The 27,717-nt window shown below is 34.4% G+C and overlaps 2 protein-coding genes across 9 annotated transcripts in view; both read right to left on the bottom strand.

Moving 5' to 3' along the window:
* Positions 1-969: 969 nt before the first annotated feature.
* On the bottom strand, positions 970-2,765 carry gpr88 (G protein-coupled receptor 88). The gene has a single exon (XM_051094215.1). The coding sequence runs from the start codon at positions 2,243-2,245 to the stop codon at positions 1,199-1,201; it is 1,047 nt and encodes a 348-aa protein (XP_050950172.1). The 5' UTR covers positions 2,246-2,765; the 3' UTR covers positions 970-1,198.
* A 4,328-nt stretch (positions 2,766-7,093) lies between these two features.
* The window catches only part of cdc14ab (cell division cycle 14Ab), a 67,939-nt gene continuing 47,315 nt past the window's right edge, over positions 7,094-27,717 (bottom strand). For 5 of the 8 annotated variants that reach the window (XM_051094249.1, XM_051094250.1, XM_051094248.1 and 2 more), the window contains 4 exons: positions 23,314-23,361; positions 17,480-17,614; positions 14,692-15,064; positions 7,094-10,181 (listed from right to left, as the gene is read on the bottom strand). In XM_051094249.1, the coding sequence (XP_050950206.1) occupies positions 10,152-10,181; positions 14,692-15,064; positions 17,480-17,614; positions 23,314-23,361 (586 nt within the window). In that variant the 3' untranslated portion in view covers positions 7,094-10,151. Of the gene's footprint in view, positions 10,182-14,691; positions 15,065-15,671; positions 17,301-17,479; positions 17,615-23,313; positions 23,362-27,717 lie in introns of those variants that run through there. The other 3 variants (XM_051094253.1, XM_051094255.1, XM_051094254.1) reach the window with 2 other exon arrangements.

Genomic DNA, 27,717 nt, shown 5'->3' with positions numbered 1-27,717 from the left:
AATACATTATGAATATACATTTTAAAAATCTAAAATAAAATTAAATATAAAATTAAATATTACGCATTTTATATGAGATTATTAGTATACTTAATGAATATTAATTCAAAATAAAATATGAATATAATTGACAATAAACACTTAAAATAAAATGCTCTATTAAATAAAATGAACATTTGATATAATATTAATACACTATAAATATTAATTAAATGAAAATATACATTTTAAAATGTTTAATAATTAACATTACACTGTTAAACAAAAATCATTCTTTAAATATATAAAATATTAACACATACTGACATTTAAACAAGCACTATTAAATAAAATGCATTTTATATATTATTATTATTATTATATGGATATTATTGTTATTATCTTTTTGAATATTAAGTATGAACAAAATCTTAATATTTAAACATCATTTTTATTATATGTATTATGCATATTTTTATTATTACTACACTTTTGAACATTATTTCAAAATTATATATAGTAAAATATAATTGATATTTTAAACATGTTAAATAATATAACTGATAAACACTGTTAAAGTTTCATAGAATATTTTATAGAAAAATATTAATACATTATGAATATTAATTCTAAATAAAATTGATTAATCTAACTGATATTTTTATCTTAACAAGCTGTTAAGTAAAATCCTATATTGAATTTAATATTAAGCATTTTACATAATAACATTATTAATAAATTAAATGAATGTTAATTCAAAATAAAATATGAATATAATTGACATTAAACTCTTAAAAATTAAATGCTCTATTCATATAAAATACTTTAAATATTAATTTAAATGAAACTATAATTAATAAACACTTCAAAATCTCAAATAGTTGAATCAAAATTACTCTATATAAAATATTAAATCATTAATATTAATTTAACACTTTTTTAAATTACAAACGAAGACAAGAAACGACACAAGCTGAGATTTTTCTGATTTATTTAAACATTCATAAACATCTCTCATTGAAAAAGTGGCAGTGCAGCCTTCACAGTTGTGCAAAAACACTTCACACTTCCACAAAAAATGTTACAAAACCTTTACAAAACACTGTAAAACACATGCAGCTCATCGTGACTTAAAAACAATCACCAGCAGATTGTAAAGCATCTCGGACAGGCACGAGCGAAATTTGCCCACAGTATTCGTCGTAAGCTTTCGCAGATCTCAGTTCATCTCTCCCAGAAAAGCCCTGCGGCTGTTTTGTCTGGGGAAGATGTGAGAAATGGTATTGATGGTGATGGGCTCGACTCCAACCGTGGATCCGCGCAAGAAATCTCCTCTCATCACAGACCTGAAAGACTTGCGAAACTCCTCGTTCTTCCAAGTGTACAGAAAGGGATTGGAGACGAATATAGTGCAAAACACAATCCACGTCGACGTCCAAAGCGCGACGGACACCGGAGCGAAAAGTCCAGCGACGAGAACCCAAAAAATCGGTTCGGTCGTGAGGATGAAAATAAAGCAGACCGCGAGAACGTAAAACCCAAGTCGTTTGTCTTTTCTGGGGAACGAATAGGGAAGATTGTTCACGATTTGGAAATTCAAAATACTGACTCTTTTAACACTTATTTGTACACGACGGAAGATTTTAAAGTAGCAGTACAACACAACCAAAGTTTGGCCGATGATAGTGAACGCCAGGGTGCCGGTGGCAAACCGACTGGACAAAACAGACACCGACGTTCCCTTAGCGAACGAAGCGCCTTCGGCGTCCCGGCACCTCTCGGGCGGATACCGAAACGACGTGATCCACGGAAACAAGGAGCCCAAAGAGATCAACCACGATCCTGCGATCATCCATTCGGTGTTTCTCTTCTGATACAGGCTTTGATACACAGCAGGCGTTTTGGTGATCAAAACATACCTGTTGACTGCAATAAGCGAGTGTGAGAGGAGCGAAACAGTGATTCCCAGAAAAAGCAGCGCCTCCTTGAACGCCTGGTAGCCGATCACCAAAAAAGTCCCGGTGGACGTGGCCACCGCTTCGTGGGGCATCCAGAAAGCACAAACCAGCAGGTCGGCCACGCAGCCGTTGACGATAAACGCATTGCTGGCTGTGCGGAGCTTCTTGAACGTCACCACTAAATAGATAACCAGCAGGTTGAGGACGGTTCCCAGAACGCACATGAAGGAGTAGACGGTGGCGAGGGAGATGCGCGAGCCGCGTCCCAGAGCGCACGCCGACAGCGGCACATCTGTTTCGTTTGGCATGATGCGAGATGTGCCGATAATGTCATCTCATCTTATCCCATCTCACATCGTGTGAGGAACGTGTGCGAGAGAGAGCGCAGCTCCCTTTGGCGATGCTGCGGTGGAGAATCGAGGTTTATATGTGTGTGTGTGTGTGTGTGTGTGCGCGTGTGTATGAGAGGCGTGAGATCAACAGGAGCCCACGCTGCATTCTCACGTGTTGTTCATTATTCCCCAAGGCGCACAATCACCATGAAGGCAAGTAATTATTCATAATGGATTGAGTCTGGAATAATCAATAGGGCGGCGTATAATGGGCTTCCCATTGAGAACCTTTAGGAACAAGAGGAAGGGAGTCGGATGTAGTCAGTGTGAATCTACTATTGATTTGCACTTTAATCATAATCTACTGATAATCTACTCACCCCTTGTCATCCGAGATGTTCGTGTCTTTCTTTTTTCAGTCAAGAAGAAATTAAGGTTTTTGAGAAAAAAAATCCAGAATTTTTCCATATACACTCTTAAAAATAAAGGTGCTTCACGATGCCATAGAAGAACCTTTTTTGTTTAAAGGATAAGTCCACTTCCAGAACAACAATTTACAGACAATGTAGTCACCCCCTTGTCATCTAAGATGTTCATGTCTTTCTTTCTTCAGTCGTAAAGAAATTATGTTTTTTGAGGAAAACATTTCAGCATTTTTCTCCATTCTTCCAAAATGCAGTGATAAAAATAATACATAAAAATAATACAGTTTATATACTTTTTAACGTCAAACGCTCGTCTTGTCTTACTCTGCCTGAACTCTGTTTTTTTCCGGTTCGTGACAGTTAGGGTATGTCAAAAAACTCCCATCTCATGTTCTCCCTCAACTTCAAAATCATCCTGTATCGCTGTTTTACCGTTTTTGTTAAGGGTGTTTGATCTTCTTTGCATGTTCACTTTGCAAAGACTGGGTCAGTACTTCTGCAGTGATGTAGGATGATTTTGAAATGATTTTTGAAGTTGAGGGAGGAAATACGATTGGAGTTTGTCAACATACCCTAACTGTCTTGAGCCAGAATACACAGAGTTCAGGGAGAGCAAGACAAGAGGAGCGTTTGAGATTAAAAAGTATTTAAATTGTCTTTTTGTAATGAAAATAACTGATTGTTTCGCTAGATAAGACCCTTCTTCCTCGGCTGGGATCGTTTACAACTTCATTTGGGATCGTTTGAAGCTGCATTTAAACTGTATTTTGGAAGTTCAAACTCAGGGCACCATAGCAGTCCATTATATGGAGAAAAAAACCTGAAATGTTTTCCTCAAAAAACACAATTTCTTTACGACTGAAGAAAGAAAGACATGAACATCTTGGATGACAAGGGGGTGAGTATATTATCTGTAAATTGTTGTTCTGGAAGTGGACTTCTCCTTTAAATAGTTCCACAGAGAACATTTAACATCTGAAGAACCTTTCTGTTTCACAAAAGAGATGGTTTTGACAGAATGGTTCTTCTATGGCATCGCTGCGTAGTGGACTTCAGTGGGGATCAAAGGGTTGAAGGTACGAGTTGCAGTTTCAGTGTAGCTTCAAAGGGCTCTAAACGATCCCAGCTGAGGAATAAGGGCTTTATTTGGCAAAACGATCAGTTATTTTCTAAAGAAAAATGTAAATTTATATACTTTTTACCACAAATGCTCATCTTGCACTAGCTCTGCGATACGCGTATAAGACTTTACGCATTACGTAATCACGTTGGAAAGGTCACACTTGGTTAGTTCTTCCTGTGTGTACTCCTGTTCAAAAAGGTAGGGTAGGGCAAAAAACTCCAACTCATTTTCTCCTCCAACTTCAAAATTGTCCAACGATAAAGCTGCATTTCCATTACCCATCAAATTGCACAAATTAAAATTGGGAATTGAATGGAAATTGCTGTTTCAATGCAGCTTCAAATGGCTCTACACAATCCCAGCTGAGGAATACGTGTCTTATCTAGCAAAACAATTGGTTATTTTTGGAAAAAATTACATTTATACACTTTTTTTAACCACAAATGCTCATCTCATCTCATATATCAAAACTTAATTTTTGATTAGTAATATGCATTCCTAAGAACTTTATTTGGACCACTTTAAAGGTGATTTTCTCAATATTTTGATTTTTTTTTTGCACCCTCAGATTCCAGATTTTCAAATAGTTGTATCACAGCCAAATATTGTCCTATCCTAACAAATCATACATCAATGGAAAGCTTATTTATTATGTATAAATCTCAGTTTCAAAAAACTGACCCTTATGACTCATTCGAGAATCAGACTACCATCACTCTATGTGTTTTTGATTCACGAAAAATAACAAGTCATGCAGTTCACTCATTGGGAATCGGACACTGATCGCAATGTTTCTGATTTTACTAAAAATAACTAGCTCATAAAGTAATTTGTTCGAGAATCAGATTACAACTGGTCATTCGTTGGGGAATCAAAAAACCACTGATGCGATTTATTCATCAGGAATAGAATCACACTGACTGCACTGTATGTTTCTGATTTGGTTACAAAAAAACGGGCTCATATGAGTCATTCATTGGAGAATCAGACAAACACTGATCATGCTATGTGGTTTTGATTTACTAAAAATAACCAAGTCATGTGATTCATTCGTAGTATGTTGATTTACTAACAAAAATGGCTCATAAAAGTTATTTCCTTCAACAATCAGATGACACTGATCGGTCTATTCAAGCTGATTTCACACGGCGAGCGGTGAAATCACCGCGAGGCTGCCGCCTTCTCTTGTAGTGGAAGCGTTTTGTGCCGTTGAGGCGCGTTCAAGGTAACTGTCAAGGTAACATTTGCATTTACTAAAAACGAAATAAAACTTAACGAAAATTTGTGTTTGTGTCATCCTGTCATTAATTATTGTCATTGTTATTTTTTTCTGTTTGGCACAAGTGGAGTTGTTTTTGAAGAACTGCCTTAAGAGCATAAAAAACTCTTAAAGGAGTCATCGGATGCTAAGTTCACTTTTACATGTTGTTTGAACATTAATGTGTGTTGGCAGTGTATGTACAAATCTACCCTATAATGATAAAAATCCATGCAGTAGTTTTTAATTAATCGGTAAACATAATATCCCCTTTTTTAAATCGAGCCATTTTCAAATGCCTGTCGTTGTGGCGTCACACCCACAGAGGCCGCTCCCACAATAGTTGATTGACATGAGCGTCTTACCTCAGATCAGCTGTCAGAGTCCGACCTCCATTGTTTCGATGCCGGAGCAGGGATGTAAGTTAGACAAGAATATCTCCGATTGAGCGATTGAGGTGTTGTGTTGCTGGATGTGATAATGAACATAGTGGTCGTCATTTACTCCCGACATCTGAGCCGCTGAAGATGCAGTTGATTACGTTTGTTTGTGAAGGGAATGCGGCTCCCGATCTACATATATCCGTCTGTGTTCGCGCAAATCATTCGTGATCAGCTTCACTTACAGCAGAAGTGTGTATAAGTTTTTTTTATGAATCTTTGCGATCGCCTTTCCCTTATAATGTGCTAGTTAGCAAGTTTAGCGGCTAAAGTAAACAGGCTCGTCACTCCACAGAGAGAAGAGAGGGGCGGGGCGAGCAGAGCTCATTTGCATTTAAAGCAGCCTCAACCAGAATGAGATGATTTTTGCAGAGCTGATTTTGGCAAGGTAAAAAGGGTGTCGTTTTACAAAACCATTGAGAATTTTTAATCAAAGTGTGTTAGAGACTTTTCATTAAGACCCTAAAGAATGGGCATCCGATGACCCCTTTAAAAATAAAAATAAAAATCTTCTCCACTTCAACTGTCCGTTATAATTTCAGTTGTTAATAATCTGTTCACTGATTGGTTAAAGCCGACGCGCTACCGCTGGCCCTCACAAAAAAGATAAAATATTTTTTATCGTGCTCGTGGAAGCGGCAGGATTTTGGGTGCATGAGCACCGCTTCCGCTCCACCACCGCGCCGCCATCGGTTTGCCGCTTTCCGCAGAGACACTCGCCGCGTCCTGTGTGAAAGGGCCTTTAGCAGTGCAGGAAACACAGCTTGATTACGGTGTTGAACATCGGCGGAAGCCGTTGAGTTTTTCCGTCATTTAAAAGACCAACGTATTTTTTTCATCCGTTTCTCAAGTGCTCAAATCAAGTATAGGTTATGGAAAGAACTATCGTGACGGTTTTCACATCAAGCTGCCTTTCCGAAACCATTTCAAAGATACTTAAGGTCTATTATTATATAACGAGTACAGCAGCAGCAGCCTTGAAACCTGCTATTTGCTTCGAGTTGATCATTGAGTTTAATGTACGTTCAAAGACAGACATTACACCATTAAAAGCTGAATGAAAGGGCTCGGGAATACACGAGACCACGGTTTCAATCAAATATATTACACCTACGACGGCTATAATGTTCAAGTACCGTAACTGAACTATAGAGGCCAATTACATCTCTTAAGATTGAGTGACTTCTGAACATTTGGGCCTACAAAACGGAGATATACAGGCATCTAATTGTGAAGAAATTGAAGCCACATTTTGAAATACTTACCGAATTTATGGCTGTGAACAGTCACTCGACTAGCAGCCATTTTCACAGCTGTCTCCAAACGCCCACAGCCCGACGCCTGCTGCCAGATAGACTCAAAATGAGATTTTAGTTCACAAATGTGTGGCAATTTTTTGCAGCTCACACTTTGTTGGTTGTCAGGGTGAGAGCATCGCTGACAATTTACTTTTGTGGAGCTGTTATATTACAAAAAAGGGGTATTTTTATCACAGAAGAACAATCTGCACAGCACTTGCTGAAGAGGACTAATTGGAAAGCTGCACTTGAGAGACATTATGAAAGAAAACGAACAAGCTAAAGCAAAATTAGTCTTTTATTTGTTCTGCTCTTTGAAATCGTGTTTACATCGTAAAAGAATAATGTACAACCCACTACTTTGTATTTTAAAGTCCATATGTTTGTGAAAAGCAAACACTGCTCTAACATTGTTAGATTTTCTTTACACGCTGCTCCAAAAATATGTATATATTTATATTTTTATAAGCAAGAAAGTAGTTTACATCATGTATATGTCAAAGAGGTAGAATACTTCAATCAAATAAGATTCTCCCAAAACATATATACATACACATAATTCATAACACCATCTGGAATGTACAGAGTGCTACAGGACTAATAGATACAGAACAGTCAAAATATAATTGCATAAATTTGCACTGAAGTGTCTGATCAAATAGAAACTCTTAGGTTAGTTTAACCCCAAAATAAAAAGTGTTATCACTTATTGAACTAATATCCACCTGTATGAGTGACTTTCCTCCGTGGAACAGAAAATGTGATATTGAGAAGAATGTTCAAGCTGCTCTTTTCCATTTAATAAAAATAAGTCCAAACGTGCACGTGCAAGTATTTTTTGCTGTTTTCTGAAGAAATATGATACTAAATTTTACCATCGTAATGGCGTTTTGCGCCAGATTTGAAATCGTGACCTTGATGAGCGATTTTTCAATTTAATGAAATTTTACGAATTTATTTTTAACCTGTATAATTACGCAAAGATATCTTAACGTAAAATTGATGACTTGCGGTACTTTTATGGTGCTTTCTTCATTAAAAGAGCTCTGCGAATTGCACAAAATCTTATTTTGTGTTTCACGGAAGAAATATGGTGAAGTATGGAATAACTCAAGGCTAAATGTATTACTACGTGAGGTAAATAATCCAATTGTAATTATTTATTGAACTAATATCAACTTGTATGACCGACTTTCCTCTGTGGAACAGAAAATATGATATTGAGAAGAATGTTCACGCTGCTCTTTTCCACTCAATAAAAATAAGTCCAAATGTGCACATAACCATATAAGTATTTTTTGGTGTTTTCTGAAAAAATATGATACTAAAGTTTACCATCGTAATTTGCAAAATTCTTCCCTGCTTCTATAGCTCAACAATTTTTTTTATGATGCTTTGCGCTAGATTCGATATCATGATCGTAAATGAAGCAATCTGGAGCAAACATGTTTTGACGAGCGTTTTTTGCAATTGAATGAAATTTGACAATTTTTTTTTTTATCTGTAAAATGATGCAAAAATATTGTTTAACGCAAAATTTACGAATTGCGGTACTTTTATGGTGTGTTCTTTATCAAAAGAGCTCTGCGAATCGCATAAAATTTTATTTTGTGTTTCACGGAAGAAATATGGTGAAGTACGGAATGACTCGAGGCTAAATGTATTATTACGTTATGCAAATAATCCAATTGTCATCATTTATTGAACTAATATCAACTTGTATGACCGACTTTCCTCTGTGGAACAGAAAATGTGATATTGAGAAGAATGTTCACGCTGCTCTTTTCCACTCAATAAAAATAAGTCCAAACGTGCACCATATAAGTATTTTCTGCTGTTTTCTGAAGAAATATGATACTGAAGTTTGCCATCGTAATTTGAAAAATGCTTCACTGCTTTTATAGCTCTACAATTTGATTTAAATACATTCAATTGTATTTTTAATGGCGTTTTGCGCCATGATCTGGAGCAAACACGTTTTGTCAAGCGATTTTTCAAATGAATGAAATTTGACGAATTTACTTTCAATCTGTATAATTGCGCAAAGACATCTTATTAACGTAAAATTGATGACTTGCGGTACTTTTATGGTGCTTCATCAAAAGAGCTTTGCGAATTGCTCAAAATCTTATTTTGTGTTTGACAGAAGAAATATGGTGAAGTATGGAATGACTCGAGGCTAAATGTATTATTACGTGATGTAAATAATATGTAAGGTTTTATCTTAAACCCTGCTGGTCACCTTTAAGAACACTGTACTATAAATAATTTGCGCTAGATTGTAAACATTCTAAAGTAACCAAATTTGAGACACCGCTGGAACAACCTATTCAGATTAGTTTGTACATTCATTATGTGCACTAACATAAAAGTTTAGTTATGCATATTACTGCCTACACATAAGCTCATCTACTGTAACAGTTATTTGCATTTATACTTGTATATTTAAAGCAGTTTAAGCTACTTTATGCAAAAACGGTGCATGTTCATGCACTCGTACATTCTGAGATGTTATATATCAGATGTGCTGGTGAAATGGACACTCGTAAAATAAGTGAAGTGTTGACGGTTGTGTTCTCAACAGCCCTTGATGCTCTTGAAACGCGTGCGAGCTCAGATCTGCGTTCGTTTAATAATAACGCACATTGTGATGTCACAATGGATGGGAAAAAAGAAAAGGAGTTCACCCCGTTACTCATACTGAACAAACAAAGCCCTTCATTTTCTCTGAAAAAATAAGTTTGCTTGCAAATTGGACGTGGTCTCATTAGCCGTCCGCCGTTGCATGGAGACAAACCCACCTTAGACCCCCAAATGAAGAGAAAACACACTCTTTATGGCTTTCGTGGGCCGCAAATCCCTTTGAAGATGACACGTAGCTGTCGAACCATTTTGCACCTTTCAAAAATAGCCCTCGCACTTGATATGTTACTCAGTAAGCACACTCGGGAGACAAAAACGTGATATTTACGTCAGAACAAATTCCCTAATCCAAAGCTACACAAATATCAACAAACCTTGTCGTCGAGCATAAGAATTGTAGATAAAATAGTACAAAATTCATTATCTAAAAATATTTGCCTATGCAAATTCATAAAAAAAAAAACAATGAAAAAAAGAAAAGACGTTTTGAACGGCCAAGGCAAGTTCGTGTCGTTTAACAGCATGCAGCAGATTCCACATCAGCCCTTTTGTAGCAGGACATGTTATGACCATTCAGTCTCAAAGCATTTTTCGGTCTTCGTTTCGAAGTCAGCAAATCGGTGGTCACAGTAAAGGCGTCACGGGTCGGAACCAGGCCGGCAGCTTGGGACGGGGGTTAGCGGAAGGTGGCGGCTTTAGTACTGAACATACTCAGACTGAAGGGACTGCAAAAGAGAGAGAGAGAGAGAGAGAAAAAAAACGAAGATGAAATGATTACGATGCTGAATGTAATTACAGAAAATTACATGGCAGAGGGTAGTTAAATAATAGTCTAAAAAGCCAACCTGAGCCCTCGCTGATGTAAATGAGGGTGAGATGAGAATAAAAAGTCAAAGCTTAGACAGGAAATAAATTTGCATTTAATGTGTGGGGGGAAGGAAACTGAGTTTGTGCAGAAAAAAAAAAGCCACTTAGGTTAGAAGACACAGGTGTACAACGTGCATAGCTGAATGATAATTATTCGTAATTGCACCACAGCGGGGGTGGGGGTGGGAGGATTGGGGAGGAAAATTAAAAAAATAACATGAACAGCGGACAAACGGGAGCAACAAAGTATTTTGTTCTTTTTTGTGTCGTCAGTTTGTAGTATGTATTCGCACTAGTGCTGTCAAATGATTAATAGCGATTAATCTGGGAAGTTCGGATCATTTTACCGACTTGGATCTTTGAGTCTCGTTCAGCAAAATGAACGAATCTTTTTGAGTCATTTCGTACGTTTTAGCAAAATATAATTAAAATGTTACGTGTTACTTCCCTAACACATCTACCGCTTACACGAACGTTGATCACACTTTAAACAAAACAAAACTATAATGCTATAAGAAACAGAAAAGATTCATTCATTGTTTACCTGGGTCTTTAGTCTATGATTCGCTCACCTCACCTCTTATCTGACAAGTTTTCGTGTTTGAGTCGTTCGTTCATCACGTGACAGCCCTGATAAGATGAACGAACGACTCGGAAAAACCCAAAGACTCGAAACAGGAGAACTAATTCCAGTACAGAACCTAATAAGATGTTGCGCACGTGCGACTGAACGAATCACTCCCCGAGACGACTCGTTCTTCCCGAGTCACATTAAAGATTCGTTCAAAATGAACGAGTCGTTCAAGAACGACCCATCACTAATTTTAAAATGAAGTGAGTAAGCGTACATGCCATCTAGGTGGATAAAATATTTAACGTTTCTCGGTTACACCATTTGACATTTTCATGTACATTCAGAAAAAAAAATGGTGCATGTGTCATTTTTAATTACATAAAATCAACATAAACACGCAGTGTACATTTTAAATACCTGATGGATGTTTTTAAAACAAGTTTTTAAATTTTTTTTACATTTCTCATCTGGCCAACCCCCTTTTGTCACTGATCCAACATACATTATGCGCGCTAGCATAAAAAGGTTTTGTTTTTCATATTGTAGCCTACACAGAGCACCAAAAAGCATTACTTTATGTTGTCTGTTTACAAACGTTTTTGACAACACAGAATCATATTCATTCAACAATCGTAAATAATCATCTGCAAGTTGATGTTAATTTGGTAAATATTCTTTCAGATACCTAAAAATATAGTTTAAGCTCCATTTTATCATTTTATAATTCCATAGAATTCTGAACTGCAGAACATTCTAAAAAAGTTGCGTTACAAATCCAACAACATGACAGTGTTGAGAAATTACAAACTTTATGCTAATTTATTACGACCTAAAGTTGCTATTTTTAGCAGCAAGATATCGAATGGCATCTTGATTGTAATGACCGTTAAGGCGGCAGCAAACGCCGTCAGTTGAACGCCCTTTGAGGATGAACGTTTAACAGTGCAGTGCTGCTGTCAGTGCAAGATGGAAAGTGATATTTATCATCGCTGCAGTGAAACTTTGAGTCACTAATGCTATATGTAGGCGTTGTGATGTTCTGAACAAAGACAGCACACTACACTCCAGAACGGGGATGATGTGAGCCAATCATCAACCACATAAATAAGAAATTCTGCTTAGAAAGTTGTGAAATCACATGATTAATCTGTACAGTAACATATGCATGAAAAAAACCTCCCTCACAATGGACAAAAGCCACCAACAGGAAATTGCAAGGGGAACTACCGAGCTCCCTCTAATAGGACAACTTCCAAAAGGTCTGGAGACGGCCCAAGAACAACAGAGCACTAATATCAAGCTCACAACCTTTCCATCCGGCCTGAGCGACCTTTGGTCACGCAATGCATAATGCGTTTTCTTTGTATCGGACGAGCATTTCTTCTAATCCTAGACCTGTTCGACATCTTCCTTTTCCGATAACATTTATGGACGAGGAATAAAAACAATGTTAAAGAAAACGTTACCAGTTTAACCAAAATACAAATCAGTTCTTGCTTAACCTTAATGGTTTGACGTTTCAAGGTGAAGATGACAGGACTTGAGGCGAGGGACAATTTGTTTGATGGATTCAAACAAATATTGAATATTGTAGCATTGTTTTGCTGCATACACCACTCCCTTTGCATCAAACAGCAGCATTGAGATGCCATTAGTACTTGTTAGTAGACATGTTACTGCCAAACCAGGCTAAACCTGTCAGCCTGCCACCATATTCTAATGTATTAGCTACGTTTTAAAGCCTTTATTATATCTCCCTGCTTTGGCTTTTTAATATTTGTTTATTTAGTATTAATTTTCATTTCCTCAGAGTATCAGCGTGGGATGCAATCATAGAGTTAAAGGGCGACGGATTAGCTGAAAATGAAAAAATTAGTCTCATCCTGACCACTCGATTAAAGCTCACTTGACAATGGTAATTAGGTAAATATTAGATCATCTGAGTGAGAGCTTTATGAGAACATACTAGAGAGTGAGTGACGTGCACGTGAGTATGTGATTGGTAAAAATTGATGAGATGCAACAGAAAGAGTTTACAAGAATGTGTTAGGAAAATCTGAAGGAGGCTGCAAAGGATTGTGTTAGAGCAAAGTGAGGTAGTAAGGAGTTTTAAAAAAATTAAAAAGGTTTCTCCTAGGAAAATGTACCATGGTAACCACAGTTTTCACAAAAATGCCATTAGTATGACTGTAAAACCAAAAAATAAAAGGAATCTTCTTCAGTCCAAAATCGTGTGACCATTTAATATTTAATAATTATTTAATTATTATTTAATTGTAAAAAAAAAAAAACATTCAACATTCAAATACATTCAAATAATTATTTAAATAATTACGTATTTAAAAACTACATTAATTTCATTGAAAAATATTATATTAATATAATATTATTGAATAAACACTTTATCTTTTTGTATTTTCATATTTTTCAGTAAATATTTGTGTGCATGTAAATATGTCTGTGTGTGTGTTTTATATATATATATATATATATATACACACACATTTCAATATATTTCAATAAATCAAACAATAATCTATAAAATTTCATATTGTTCAAATCAATATCTGGTGAATAAGTAAGTGCTCATTTTATTTAATTTCAGTAATTTTATGCACATCATCACATAATGTATAAATTTTAATGACAGAAAGTGAAATCTCATATATATATATATATATATATATATATATAGTATTAATTATACATATTTAATAATTAATTGTAAATATAAATTACATTACACATTTTTTTAATTAATTAATTATTATTATTATTATTAATTTAGAAATTTGCAGTACGAAGTCATAACCATTGCATTAAAATTAAAATAAATTAAAATTAAATGCTTAATTAAATATCTATTTAAAATTATATTCACTTTAGTATTATAAAATTAATCAAATTACAATTATAAACACTTAATATTTTAATTTCTCCTAGTAATATCTTCAATTTTCATTTTTAGATTTTTCAGCAAATATTTTGTGAATAAGTAAACAGGAATTTATTTTATTTAATTTCATTAATGCTATGCATGTAATTTTCTAATTAAAATTATATAAATATAAATTATATAAATTAAAATTATATAATTTATAATCATTTAATGACAGAAAAATAGATATGTATCTTATGTATGTATGTATATATATATATATATATATATATATATATAAAGCATTAACTATACATTATTTATGGTAACTATAAATTATTACGTTAAACAATTTTTTATTAGTTTATTACATTCTAAATAATTTAGAAATGTGCAGAACAATGTCAAATAACCGTTGCACCGACATTATAGTTCATTTAATAAATTAAAATAAAACGCTTAAATATGTATTTAAAATGATAAATACTTACATTTCTAAACATTTTTTAATGGTCTTTCAGTAAAGCCTTAAATTTTCATTTTTAGATTTTTCAGCAAATTTTTGGTGAATAAGTAAATAAGTGTTCATTTCATTTAATTTCATTCATGTAATTTTCACGCATGTAATTTTCTAATAAATTATTAATTAAATAAATGACAGGAAAACATATGTATCTAATTTAAATATAATAAGAAAATTACATAAAATATTAACTTTAAAAAGTCATTTATATATTATACATACATACATGCTTACATGCATGTTGTATGTATGTATGTATACATACATAGTGGTTGGCATATTGGTTACTATGGCATTTTGGCAGAAACCGACGGTTACCATGGTAAATCTTCTGAAATGCTGCTGCTGAGTGTGTGTATCTCGGGAGGGTTGATGGGATGCAAGACGACTTACAGGAATGGAGCGGCTGAGGTATCGTGCCGAGAGCCCGCTCAGCCCCGTCGGGGGGCTTCTGTGGTGCCCCTGTTCACTGGCCCCCAGCCTTCCATTGGTGGAAGGTCCACTTGGGCTGGTGTGGTTGAGGTTGTAGGTCAGGCTTTTTGCCCCGCTGCTCGGGCTCACCCCGTTGCTGTTGGGGGTGCTGGTGCTGTTATACTGATTGTTGTTGTTGTTGACCTCGTAGTGGTAATTGTGGGTGGTGATTGGGCCGCTGTAGCCCGTGCGGACGGGGTGGGAAGTGAACGAGGAAGGGGAAGGAGGCTTCCCAGAGCCGTTGGCTTCGCCGTTTGGTTCGTACAGGTTACCCAGAGAGCTGGCTAATCTGGTGCTGGAGGATGGGAGGGAGGGAAACACACATGAAGGGTGGACGACAGGGAGGACACACACTCTACACCACAGGACACGGAGATCGTGGAAACTGGTCTGATAATGAGACGAGGAACTGCATGCATTCTGGACGTGGAGTAAGGCTGGGCGACTTATTCAAAACTGACAATGTTTCTAATTGTAAATATAGTTTTTAATGCAATATTGATTCTGCAATCAAAAGTTTTTGAACAGTAAGATTTTTAATGTTTTTTTTCCAAAGTACAGCAAAAACATTATAATTCTGAAATATTTTTAGTATTTAAAATAAGTGTTTTCTATTTGAATATATTTTAAAATGTAATTTATTTCTGTGATCAAAGCAGAATTTCAGCATCATTACTCCAGTCACATGATCCTTCAGAAATCATTCTAATATGCTGATTTGCTGTTCAAGAAACATTTATTATTATTATCTATATTTAAAACAGTGAAGTCAACTTTTTCCAGAATTGTTTTTGATGAATACAACGATCCAAAGATCAGCACTTTTCTAAAATAAAAGCTTTTGTAACATTTATACACTATACCATTCAAAGTCAGTAAAATTTATTTATTTATTTTGGGGAAAAAAATGATAGAAATTAATACTTTTATTTAGCAAGGATCCTTTAAATTGCTCAAAAGTGATGATAAAGACATTTATAATGTTACAAAAGAACCTGAAAAAAATTCTACTCAGCTGTTTTCAACATAATAATAATAATAATAATAATAATAATAATAATAATCAGAATATTATAATGATTTCTGAAGGATCATGTGACTGGAGTAATGATGCTAAAAATTCAGCTTAGAAATCACAGGAACAATTTACATTTTAAAATATATTTAAACAGAAATCAGTTATTTTCAATAATAAAAATATATCAAAATTTTACTGTTTTTGCTGTACTTTGGATCAAATAAATGCAGGCTTGGTGAGCAGAAGTTTAAAAAAAACATTAAAAATCTTACTGTTCAAAAACTTTTGACTGGTAGTGTATATTAAAATGTTAAAGTGAACATTAATGTGGGCACATGTTGCATATTTATGAATATAAAAGTATATTATTTAGCTGCAGTCAATCATTATGCAATAATGAAAATACATTCTTTAAATGTATTTTTTATATCATATATTGCATAATATTATATAATAATATATTATTTACCTTTTTTTTCTCACATTTTTTTTTTCTATAAATGACATTTTTGTGCTAATGTTTAGAGAACGTTATAAACCAGATAACCAGAAATTATATATGTAAAATGTTATTTCACCAATGCAAATTTGTTTTCATATATTAAAATGTTTATGTAAAATAATGAGGGCATACTGCTGTTTATTAGCAGGTATGTTTGTACTTGATTATATAAAATAAAATTATTAAATTATACACACACACACAAACAAAGTATTAGGAAAAGTTACTTTTAAAAGTAATGCATTACAATATTGCATTACTCCCTTAAAAAAGTAACTAACTGCATGACTTTTAGTTACTTTTTATGTAATGTGTTACGTTACTTTTGGGTTACTTTTTCTCATCTAATATAAATAAAAGTTATATTTTTGGCAAATGTAAAAACCCTGTCATTTTTCCAGGCTGAAGGAAATGTAAACAGACATTCGTGAAGTAAGTACCTGGTGTTACTTATCTGAAAAAATAACGGATTACATTACTAGTTACTTGGAGGAAAAGTAATCTGTAATGCGTTACTCACCTTCATGTCGTTCCAAACCTGTAAGACCTTCGTGGTAGTTTCGTTGCTGTCTATGGGGGGTCAGAAAGCTCTTGGATTTCATCAAAAATATCTTAATTTGTGTTCTGGAGATGAACGAAGGTAATACAGGTTTGGTCGACAAGAGGGTGAGTAATTAATGACAGAATTTTCATTTCTGGCTAACTCTTTAGCTAAAATCACCCAGCCCTAGTTTGGAGAGTGTTCAAAAGTGCTTTTTAACATGGTTTGAACAATACTAGAAAGTAGTGGGTATGTACTCGGTCCAAAAATACACAACAGGTGCTGGTTTGGACAGAGAGTGATAGAGTAGTAGGTAGGTGATACGGCTCTGGGTATCTGATTACATAAACAGCAGGGAACGAGTCGCTTGAAACCAACAGCACGGAGCAACCAACTTGGTCCCTTGCGTTTACGGCTCTCTGTTTCAGATCATAGGGTAATCACAGAGAGGAAAGAAGGCCACCAGGGAGCTGGGAGGACAGATCGATGGGGAGAAAAAGAAAAAAGGAGGAATAGGTTATACGGAAGAGTCGGAAATAAAGAGATACCAAAGTAAGAGGTGGATGAGTGAGAGAAAGGAGGAGGAAGAAAGAAATGGAAAGTGTAATGAAGATAGGAGGAAAGCTGATTAGAGGGAGGTCAGGCTCACCTCTTGAGGTTGGTTGATGAAGATGAAGAGCGGCCAATTCGCTTGGCAGAGGCAGAGACGGAGGAGGATGGTGGGACTTTAGAGGATTTGAGGGGGGAGACAGAGCCCTGGCCAGCGGCTGCCGCTTTCACTCGGCTGTAAAACACACAAATGCAAACACAAAAATCAGATGAAATCAGGTAACAAGCATGTCATCCTTCTTCAGGTCGAAAAGAAATTAAAGAAGTCAACTTCCAGAACAAAAATTTACAGATAATGTACTCACCCCCTTGTCATCCAATACGTTCATGTTCATAAAGAAATTGTTTTTTAAGGGGAGACATTTCAGGATTTTCTCCAAATAATGGACTGCTATGGTGCCCCGAGTTTGAACTTTCAAAATGCAGCTTAAATGCGGCTTCAAACGATCCCAGCCGAGGATGAAGGGTCTTATCTAGCGAAACGATCGGTTATTTTCTTTAAAAAAAAAAAAAAAAAAAAATACAATTTAACCCTTAAAAACCTAGGACATTTTCGGAGCACCTGACACACCTGCACTTTTCTTTGTTTTTCAGACCTATTCTAGCAGTCAGCATCAAGTGCTATATATCATTGTAACAGGAGGCCTAATTTTTCTTTTGTCTTCTCCAAGAATGAATGCATTTCCAAAATTTTAAGAAAATTGCAAGCAACAATTGGAGGTTTTTTACTGTGCGCTCAAACAAAAATTCATGAAGTTTTGATTTTTTTCTTTAGAAAGTCGTATTTGGGTGTTTTACACTTCAAAATAACATTTTATCTATATATAACATTTATTACAATATTGTTATAGGCGCTTTTCAGTTAAAAACAGGTCTATTTCATTTATTGACTATAGATGTGTTAATAAATGTTTAGGAAGTAAAGTAAATGGAAACAGTATTATGTAATAAGAAAACAGTAAAAATAAAAGGAGTTTTTTTTTCAGAGAAATATATTTTCAAAAAATGACAGACAATATGCAGAGTGCACCAGAAAAAAAAAAATTGTGCAAATGACCTTCATACACTATATGAGAAAATTACCATAATATAACAGTCAAATGGATCGATCCACTGGCTGTATTCGCGTTTTACCGGACAGCGCATAGAGACGTGAAAACAAATTCCAGTGCATTATCGAATATGTACTGCTGTTTCATTCTTGTTTTTGTTTTGTTATGTGTCAAAGTGCTCTGTCGTGTGTTTTTCTATGCTTTTTTAGAGAGTGCTGTCATGCAAATGTGCTATTTTGTGTTCGTTTTCATGCACGCACGACGTACTTTCACTTTGAGTTTGTTCAAATTTCCAAAGAAACATGCTAATTGGTTGTTTAAAAGTCCAAAAACTATGTTTATTGGTTAAACAGATGACAGTTTGCACCAATCTGGGCATGGGGGTGGGACTAAGCGTCAACAATGGCTGAGAGGAACGAAATGCATTGGTTTCCTCTGACGAAATGAGACAAATGATACAATGAGACAATGATACAGGAAAAAAGCAAAATCTCAGCTTTGCGGTGGTTCAAAAGTTATTAGATATTTACTAACAATAGTTATTTTTAGCCGTGGGCAGCTGTCTCGGTCTTTGAGGGTTAAATACTTTTAATCTCAAACGCTCGTCTTGTCTCGCTCTGCCTGAACTCTGTGTATTCTGGTTCAAGACAGTTAGGGTATGTCGAAAAACTCTGATCATATTTTCTCCCTCAACTTCAAATATCATTTAAAAATATATCGCTTCAAAATACATTGCCTACATCGCTGCAGAAGTACTGACCCAGTCTTTGCAAAGTGAACATGCAAAGAGAATCAAACACCCTTAACAAAAAAGGTAAAACAGCGATACAGGATGATTTTGAAGTTGAGGGAGAACATGAGATGAGAGTTTTTCAACATACCCTAACTGTCATGAACCGGAAAAAACAGAGTTCAGGCAGAGTAAGACAAGACGAGCGTTTGACATTAAAAAGTATACAAATTCCAATTTTTTTTATGAAAATAACCGCTAGATAAGACCCTTCTTCCTCGGCTGGGATTGTTTACAACCACATTTGGGATCGTTTGAAGCCACATTTAAACTGTATTTTGGAAGTTCAAAATCGGGGCACCATATCAGTCCATTATATGGAGAAAAATCCTGAAATGTTTTCCTCAAAAACATAATTTCTTTACAACTGAAGAAAAACAGACATGAACATCTTGGATGACAAAGGGGTGAGTACATTATCTGTAATTTTTTGTTTTGCAAGTGGACTCCTTTAAGGTTTTTGAGGAGAACATTCCAGGATTTTTCTCCATATAGTGGATTCAATGGGGATCAGCGGGTTAAAGGTCCAAACTGCAGTTTCAAAGCAGCTTCAAAGGGCTCTACACAATCCCAGCTGAGGAACAAGAGTCTTTTCTAGCAAAACAATCTGTCATTTTCTAATTAAAAAAAAAAACAAATTTCTATACTTTCTAACCACAAATGCTCATCTTGAACTAGCTTGACTTCATGCATTATGTAATCGCGTTGGAAAGGTTGCGCGTGATGTAGGCAAAAGTACCGACCCAGTGTTTACAAAGCGAACGTACAAAGAAAGTCAAATGCCCTTTACAAAAAAAGGTAAAAGAGCAATGTTGGATGATTTTGAAGTTGGAGGAGAAAATCCCAACTTGATTACATAATGTGAGAAGTCCTCCGCATCGCAGAGTTAGTGCAAGATGAGATTTTTTTTTTTTTTTAGAAAATGACCGATCGTTTTCCTAGACAAGACTTCCTTGGCTGAGATCATGTAGAGCCCTTTGAAGCTGCACTGAAACTTTAATTTGCACCTTCGACCCATTGATTCCCACTATATGGAGAAAACTCTGGAATGTTTTCCTCAAAAACCCTCTTTTCGACTGAAAAAAGAAAGACATGAACATCTTGGATGACATGGAGGTAAGTACATTATCAGGAAATGTTTATTCTGAAAGTAAACTAGTCCTTTCATTTCATAAGTGAACTTGGTGAATTTGAAGTAAAAAGAAAGCAAAAGTCTTCTGCAGTTATTTAAAAGAGCACTAAATAAGCAAGATACCGTAATTCTAGGCAGCTACTGTAAATCTGACCACTGAGATATCTGACTATATCATTTGATCAGTAAATTTAACTCCCACACTGGCTTCATGAAAAACACCAGGCTATCTGTTCATAATGACAGAAACTTCCCATTGCTAAGTACATTAGTAAGAGCCGGTAATGTGTACTTGCCAAACACATCTACTGGGAATTGAACTGTTTGGGAGAAAGTTTTAAAAATAACGGGGTCATTATGTTTTGGAGAGGCTTTGTTTAAGGAAAAATAAAACAGGATGAAAGTGGGAAAGTTGTAGGCGAGGAACTAACAATTCTGGAATTCAGTCAGCTGGCACTGTGGCCTTGTAATTGCTGCAAATGTTCCATATATAACTTCAAAACTTTCTGCTCATACAGGAATTCAGATCTCTTTCAAATGTAGCTTTCTCTTTAGTTTCAGCGTTTTTTTTTTTTTCAGGTCTTCATTCTTCAGTGCTCTTTTTGCTTTATTAGTTGCCCTCCCTAATGCTACTCATAAACTCCCAGACACGTTCTCCTTTTTCACCCACTCCAAAAACTCCTCTTTGAGTCACAGTTTAATCGGACAAAATGTAAAAAGCAGTGATGCAAATGATCTGATTCATTAATTAATAACCTAAAAAACAAAACAAAACAAAAACTATCAAATACGTCAGTATTTAACATTTCATGAGCTCAAGTTTTCACAAGAACTCTAGAACTCTGTTGTTTTGAATGAGGAAAAAAAAGTGTGTATATATATTTTTATGTGAAAATACACTCTTTATTTCCTCATTCAGAATGAAATGAAATAAATACATATAAAATTGAAATAACAGAAATATAAAAATACATTTATAAAAATATACAATTTATTTAAATTATACAGTCGTCTGTGTGCACATTTGTTGTTTTTAAAACTTTAAAGCCATGTAAATAAAGGCTTTTTATATTTCACATTATTCGAGTGACTGGACTTATGAGTTTTTAACTTTTGCAAATTGCAAAGTCTTATGTCACAGGTAAATATATATTTTACATATAATACATTTCCAAAAAAGGGTTTTAAAGTTTAAAACGTTGGGTAAATTAAAAAAAAAAAAAAAAAAAAAAAAAAAAATAATAAATACAACATTATTTTATGTGCTAACAAATTTAGGAGCTCAGGTTTTCACAGGAACTCTAGAATTAATTTTAATAAAATAATCATTGTATTTATATCCACATAGTTAAATTTGTTTCTAATAAATAAATATAAATATGAATCAATTCCCATTATTAATTAATACATAATACTTTTTTTTTTTTTTTTTTTTTTTTTTTTTTGCAGGAGTTATACAGTTTAAAACTTTGGGTAGGAGTTTTGTTCATTTTTATTTTTTCCAATTTATTTTAATTTTTAATTCAATTATATATATATATATATATATATATATATATATATATATATATATATATATATAATATTATTATATTAAATGTAGTAATTTAACAACTCAAAATAATAATAAAGTATGTGATTTGGATCCATGAAGTTAAATTTGTTTCTAATAAATGCATAAATCGACAAAAATATCCTACTGAAAAATAAATGTACTAAAATGTATTTAAAATACATTTATTTCAGGATAAGTATACTACAAATACATTTACATGTTATGTACTTAAAATACTCTGCAGTTGTACTTTTTGTATACTAAACTGGTAAGTCTGCTAAATTGGAACAACTAATTTTGTACATAATGCACTTTAATTGTGCAGAAGTAGTGTCAAAATCCAACTAAAGATATACTTTTGGTACACTTTAAATATTTTGCACTTAAAGACCAATATTATTTAAAAATCATACAATCCTCATCAATAGTGACATTAAAACACATTTTAGACTTAATATTAAGAAATGTGCATTGTGCACAAGTACTCCAAATATTAATTACAATTTTTATATCAGTAAGTCTTGAGTGATATGTCAGTAAATATGTTAATACACTTGAACTATACTTAGCATAAAATAAATGCATTTTAAATCTATTACTTTTTTACTAGGGTAGTCATTTACAAATGCTTTACAATCATTTGCAAGATGGACCGTGTCTATACTTTGTTGGACAAACTAACTGAAATACATAATACCTAGTAAATACAACTAATCTATAACCAAGCTCTCTCCCCCTCTCTCAGCTGAACACAAAACAAACAAATTTGCCAAGAGCTCATCTTTCATTCTTGTGAGAAAGAGCTGCGACAGGAAGAGTAGGAGGGCCAGTTATGTCCGCGAGGGCTCTTCAACTCGCCACTCTTCATAGGAAATTAATTAAGGACTGCACATTTGCTCACAAGGGGGTGTTTAATTTACATCTGGGTTAAACGTGCTAAAACGGGGCCTGTTCAAATTATTGACCACATCATCATGCACACAAGGATGCGGCGTCCTGTTCTCATCGAGCGGTACTTGAAGATCTCCTTTTATTAGCGTTGTTTGCAAGGAGGGGCTGAAAACGAAGATACGGCGGGGTATAATTTGTCTTTGAGTGGCTGAAGTGCGTAAAACGGAACGTGTAAAGTAGGCTGTGTTTGTTCTTTGGGCTATTTTTGTGGACTTGGAGAGGTCTGAGGTAAAATAACTAGTGTAAAGAGCCAACAGCTTATGCAAAGCATTTAGATAAGATTTCATAAGCCAAAAAACAGGCCACATAAGCTTTTTCCAGGCTGGTACTGTACCTTTAAGACTTCTGTATGTAAATGACCTCTGTTTTAAAGAGACTTGAGAGAAAAAGTTACCTGAGAGGCTGAGATGCAGACCTAGTGTGTATCTTCATGTCCTCGAGTCTGTTGGAAGAACATTGAGATGTCACTGGGTTCAAGCACACACTGCATTGTTACATAAACTGCATCTGAAAACAAAGAAACTGGAATCGAATGCAACGGCAGCGTTCCAAATGATGCACAAAATGATGCATACTACTTTTTAAAAGAAATTAGTAAGCCGTATGCATACTTTGCGCACTGTGCATTTTAGTAGACAATCGAGTATTCATATTATCTGCTACATTTGCTGAACTGTGCAGGGTACAAGCAGAGCACACTATGTGGAATACTATATCCCACAATGCAGTGCGCTAAACTTTATCTTCAATTTATAATAATAAATGAATTGAAATCAACTTTTCAATTGTCTGTTACAAAAAAAGACATTTCTACAATAATCATATTTCTGAGGTAACATAAGAATGCTAGTAGTAGTGAGGTCACGGTTAAAACGTTTAGTATACTATTTTTCTAAAAATAGCACACAGTATACATTATAAAATGCGTAGTATGCAATAAGCAATCTATTCAAATTAGCATTCAAAATAAAGGTTTTAAACAAAATTAGTATGCAGTATGCATACTTTGCACAGTATGTGTATTAGTATGCAAAATTAGTATGCAGTATGCATACTTTGCACAGTATGTGTATTTTTACTATGCATTAAATACCCAGATCATCTACTACATTTTTAAACTGTGCCGTGTACAAGCACACTACATAATACTATAAAATAGGGATGCACGATATTATCGGACTGATATCGGAATCGGCCGATAATGACGTTAATTGTAAATATCGGCATCGGCCCGATATGAAAAATTATGCCGATATGTCTTGCCCATAAGATGAATATGTTAACTCACATGTGCTGAGGGTGTGTTAGGGATTAGATCATGTCAGCAGTGTGGCTCATTCTTGAAGCAAAGTTTTGACTGAATGAGGAGTAGAATCACTGTTTTGGATCGCTGCATTTAAACTGAGAATACACATATAGAATGATGCATAGCAATAGCACGTGCATTGGCAGCAGTGGCTATAGGAGAAAGCGCGCCGTTGTTCCATTTGGGATCATTTACTGTTCGCCTGTTTCATATCCAGTCACTAGATCGCTAAATGCACATTTTAAATGGTCTTTGTTGTATTTTGAAACACAATGGCTATTTTTGCAAATGACATGATCTGCATTTAAAATAAAATGATCCCAAAAATAATTACGGCGCGCGGTCATTGAATTCTCTTTCTCCGGCGGCGCAAAGGCAAAGCACAATGTTGAAACATTTTTGGATTCATGCGGTTCGAGCCCATACATTTAAAGCTATAAGCGGCTTTGTGTCGTGTTTTCCCGGTTGGTCACGAATTGCCACAAACTTCATAATATTTATAGTTTCTTTTCACAAATCATCACCGTCTCACCCTTTAATTTCGCAGGTTTATTTTCTTGTCATTTAGTTTTAATCCATGTTGTCGTATCTTTTATGGTGGTAAACTGCGGGTGGGAAATAAAATATTTTGTGGCAATAAATTTAGAATTCGTTACAACGACTTTTTAATTCGTTACCTCATTTTACAAATTAATAAATTAATAAATCGTAGGAACGAATTAACAAGTTGTAGGAAATAATTATGTCCTGTTCGTGTCCCGCAGCCCTGTCAAAGAGCAGTGATCCGTATAAAATAATTAAACATGACTTAGTGACTACATTTCTATTACTTTCCATGTTGAACGCCTTAGTATTGCAGGGCTCTAGACTGATCAAAACTGTCACATTTTAGATAATTTTATTTATTTATTTTTATTTATTTATTTATTATTATTATTTTTTTTTTTTTTTTTTGGTGCAAGTTAAAATTTGACGTGGTCGCATTTGTGCGAGTGCATGCTCTGCAGTGCTGAAGCATCTGCTCCATACAGCGGGAGTTACAGAGTTATAAAGCCGTGGCATATTCAGGATTTCACTGATCACGCGAGTATAGTTTTCGTTGTGAGCGCTTTGGATGTAGAGCCTGGTTTGTATTTGTAGGGTCAGCACGAGGGAGGAGGTGATAGCAAAAATTACGTGACTATTCTGGAAATGATGGCGGACGGAGGATTTGGTAGGGTAAAAGACCGCTTGTTAAACCATAGAAGGTAAACATGTTGGTATTCTTGTGCAAAAAAAAAAAAAAAAAAAAAAAAGTGTACTGTTTTGCCAGTTGGTCACGAATTGCCACATAACTTAATATTTTTCTTTTCCCAAATCCTCACCGTCTCACCCTTTAATTTCGCAGGTTTATTTTCTTGTCATTCACTTTTAATCCATGTTTTCGTATCTCTTACTGTGATAAATTGCGGGTGGGAAATAAAATATTTCGTCGGAATAAATTAATAATTGGTTAATACTACATATTAATTCGTTGCCTCATTTTTCAAATTAATAAATTAATAAATCGTATGAACGAATTAAGAAGTTGTAGCGATGAATTATGTCCAGCTCACGTCCTGCAAAGCACCCTCACAGTCACCCTGGGGTGCTTTTCCCAAAAGCATCTAAGCTAACTATGGTCGTTAGTTCCATTGAAATCTATTGGTAACGATGGAACTTACAAACATAGTTGCTTTCGGGAAACGCACCCCAGTTTAGTTCTACTTTTCTTTTTGTTTTTGTTTTGAAATGTTGTTTTCAGATTGCGAATTCGAAAGTGAAAGCATCCGAAATTCGGCTTATAGCAAAAGTAAACATAATTCACAAAATTTAGATCATAAATAATGCTAGCCTACTGATGGAAAAAGGGATTGAATGTAAACCACTGGTTACTATTTATTTAATCCTAACAAATAAGTTATTGTTAAAAACTAACTTTCCAAACAAAAGGATATATATCGGTATCGGTATCGGCCAAAATGAGATGAAAAAATATCGGCATATCGGATATCGGCAAAAATCCAATATCGTGCATCTCTACTATAAAATACTATATCTTAATGCAATGTATACAAATGATATTCTAGATAAATTTCTACATATTTCTGAGGTAACATTTGCAAAGTAGTGATATTTGCATACTATTTTACTAAAAATTGTACGCAGTGTACATTTTACACTGCATAGCCTGCAATAAGCAATCTGCTAGTATTCATTCTAAGCATTAAAACTAAACATTTTAAACTTTTAAGGATTAGTATGTAGTATGCATGCTGTACACATTATGTTTATTTTAATATGCTTTAAATACCTTAATTATTTAGTACTACTACTTTCTAAACTGTACAGTATACAAACCACATTTTTTAATTGACATACAAAGACTATTTTAACAATTTATTACGTATAGAAATAACATTTCTATGCAATTTTGCATTACAAATGCAGAATAATCTAATTTCCGAGGTAATATCTGTACTCCAGTTGCACTTAAATTAAGGTCACGTTTAAAATACTCTGCATACTATTTTCTTTTCTAAAAATAATACACAGTTTACATTATACAGTGAATAGTATGCAATAAGCAGTCTGCTAGTATTCCAATTCAAACCAAGCATTTAATCAATTTTGATAGAAATTAGTATGCATACTGTGCATTTTTAGTGCAATATCTTTCATCAGACTTCCAAATGTTACAACATGTCTGTAAAAAACTGATTAAAAAACTGAAAAAATATATTTCGAGGTTAAAACTGGAAGCCAGTCGCTAAATTAATACAAACAAGTAAGGTCATGTTAGGTCAAACAGTTTTTGCATACTATTTTTACAAAAACAGTACACAGAATATATTATACACTGCATAGTATGCAATACACAGTATGCTAGTGTTCAATTTCAAACTAAGCAATCAAACTAAACATTTTTACACAATTAACAAATAAATTAGTATGCAGTATGCATACTGTGCACAGTATGTTTATTTTTAGTATGCTTTAAGTACCTAGATAATCTAGTACTACCACCTGCTAAACTGTGCAGTATATAACCCACAATTTTTAATTTCTATGCAAATTTGCATTACAAATGCAGAATAATCTAATTTATGAGGTAACAGAAATTTTAGGTAACAGCACATTTTATGCATGGTACAGTATGCAATAAGCAGTATGACAGTCTTCTATTTTAAACTAAACATTCAAACTAAACATTTTACACAATTTTTAAATGATTTAGTATGTAGTATGCAGACTGAGTATGCATGTGTATTTTTAGTATGCATTAATACCCAAACATTTTACACAATTTTTATGTGATTTGGTATGTAGTACGCAGACTGAGCACAGCATGCATATTTTTAGTATGAGATAAATGCCCAAATTATCTCTATAGTACACACTCAACAGTACACACTGCATAGTATGCATAATAGCTTGTATTTCAAACTAAACATTTTAAACCAATTTTAAAGT

Source organism: Labeo rohita, chromosome 22 (genome assembly GCF_022985175.1).
Source record: "Labeo rohita strain BAU-BD-2019 chromosome 22, IGBB_LRoh.1.0, whole genome shotgun sequence".
Taxonomy (NCBI): Eukaryota; Metazoa; Chordata; class Actinopteri; order Cypriniformes; family Cyprinidae; genus Labeo; species Labeo rohita.
The sequence above is the reverse complement of the archived record's forward strand: the minus strand, read 5'-3'. Positions and strand labels throughout refer to the sequence as shown.

Excerpts from the sequence above, each read along its gene's own strand:
- gpr88 (XM_051094215.1), bottom strand. The coding sequence starts at position 2,245 with ATGCCAAACGAAACAGATGTGCCGCTGTCGGCGTGCGCTCTGGGACGC.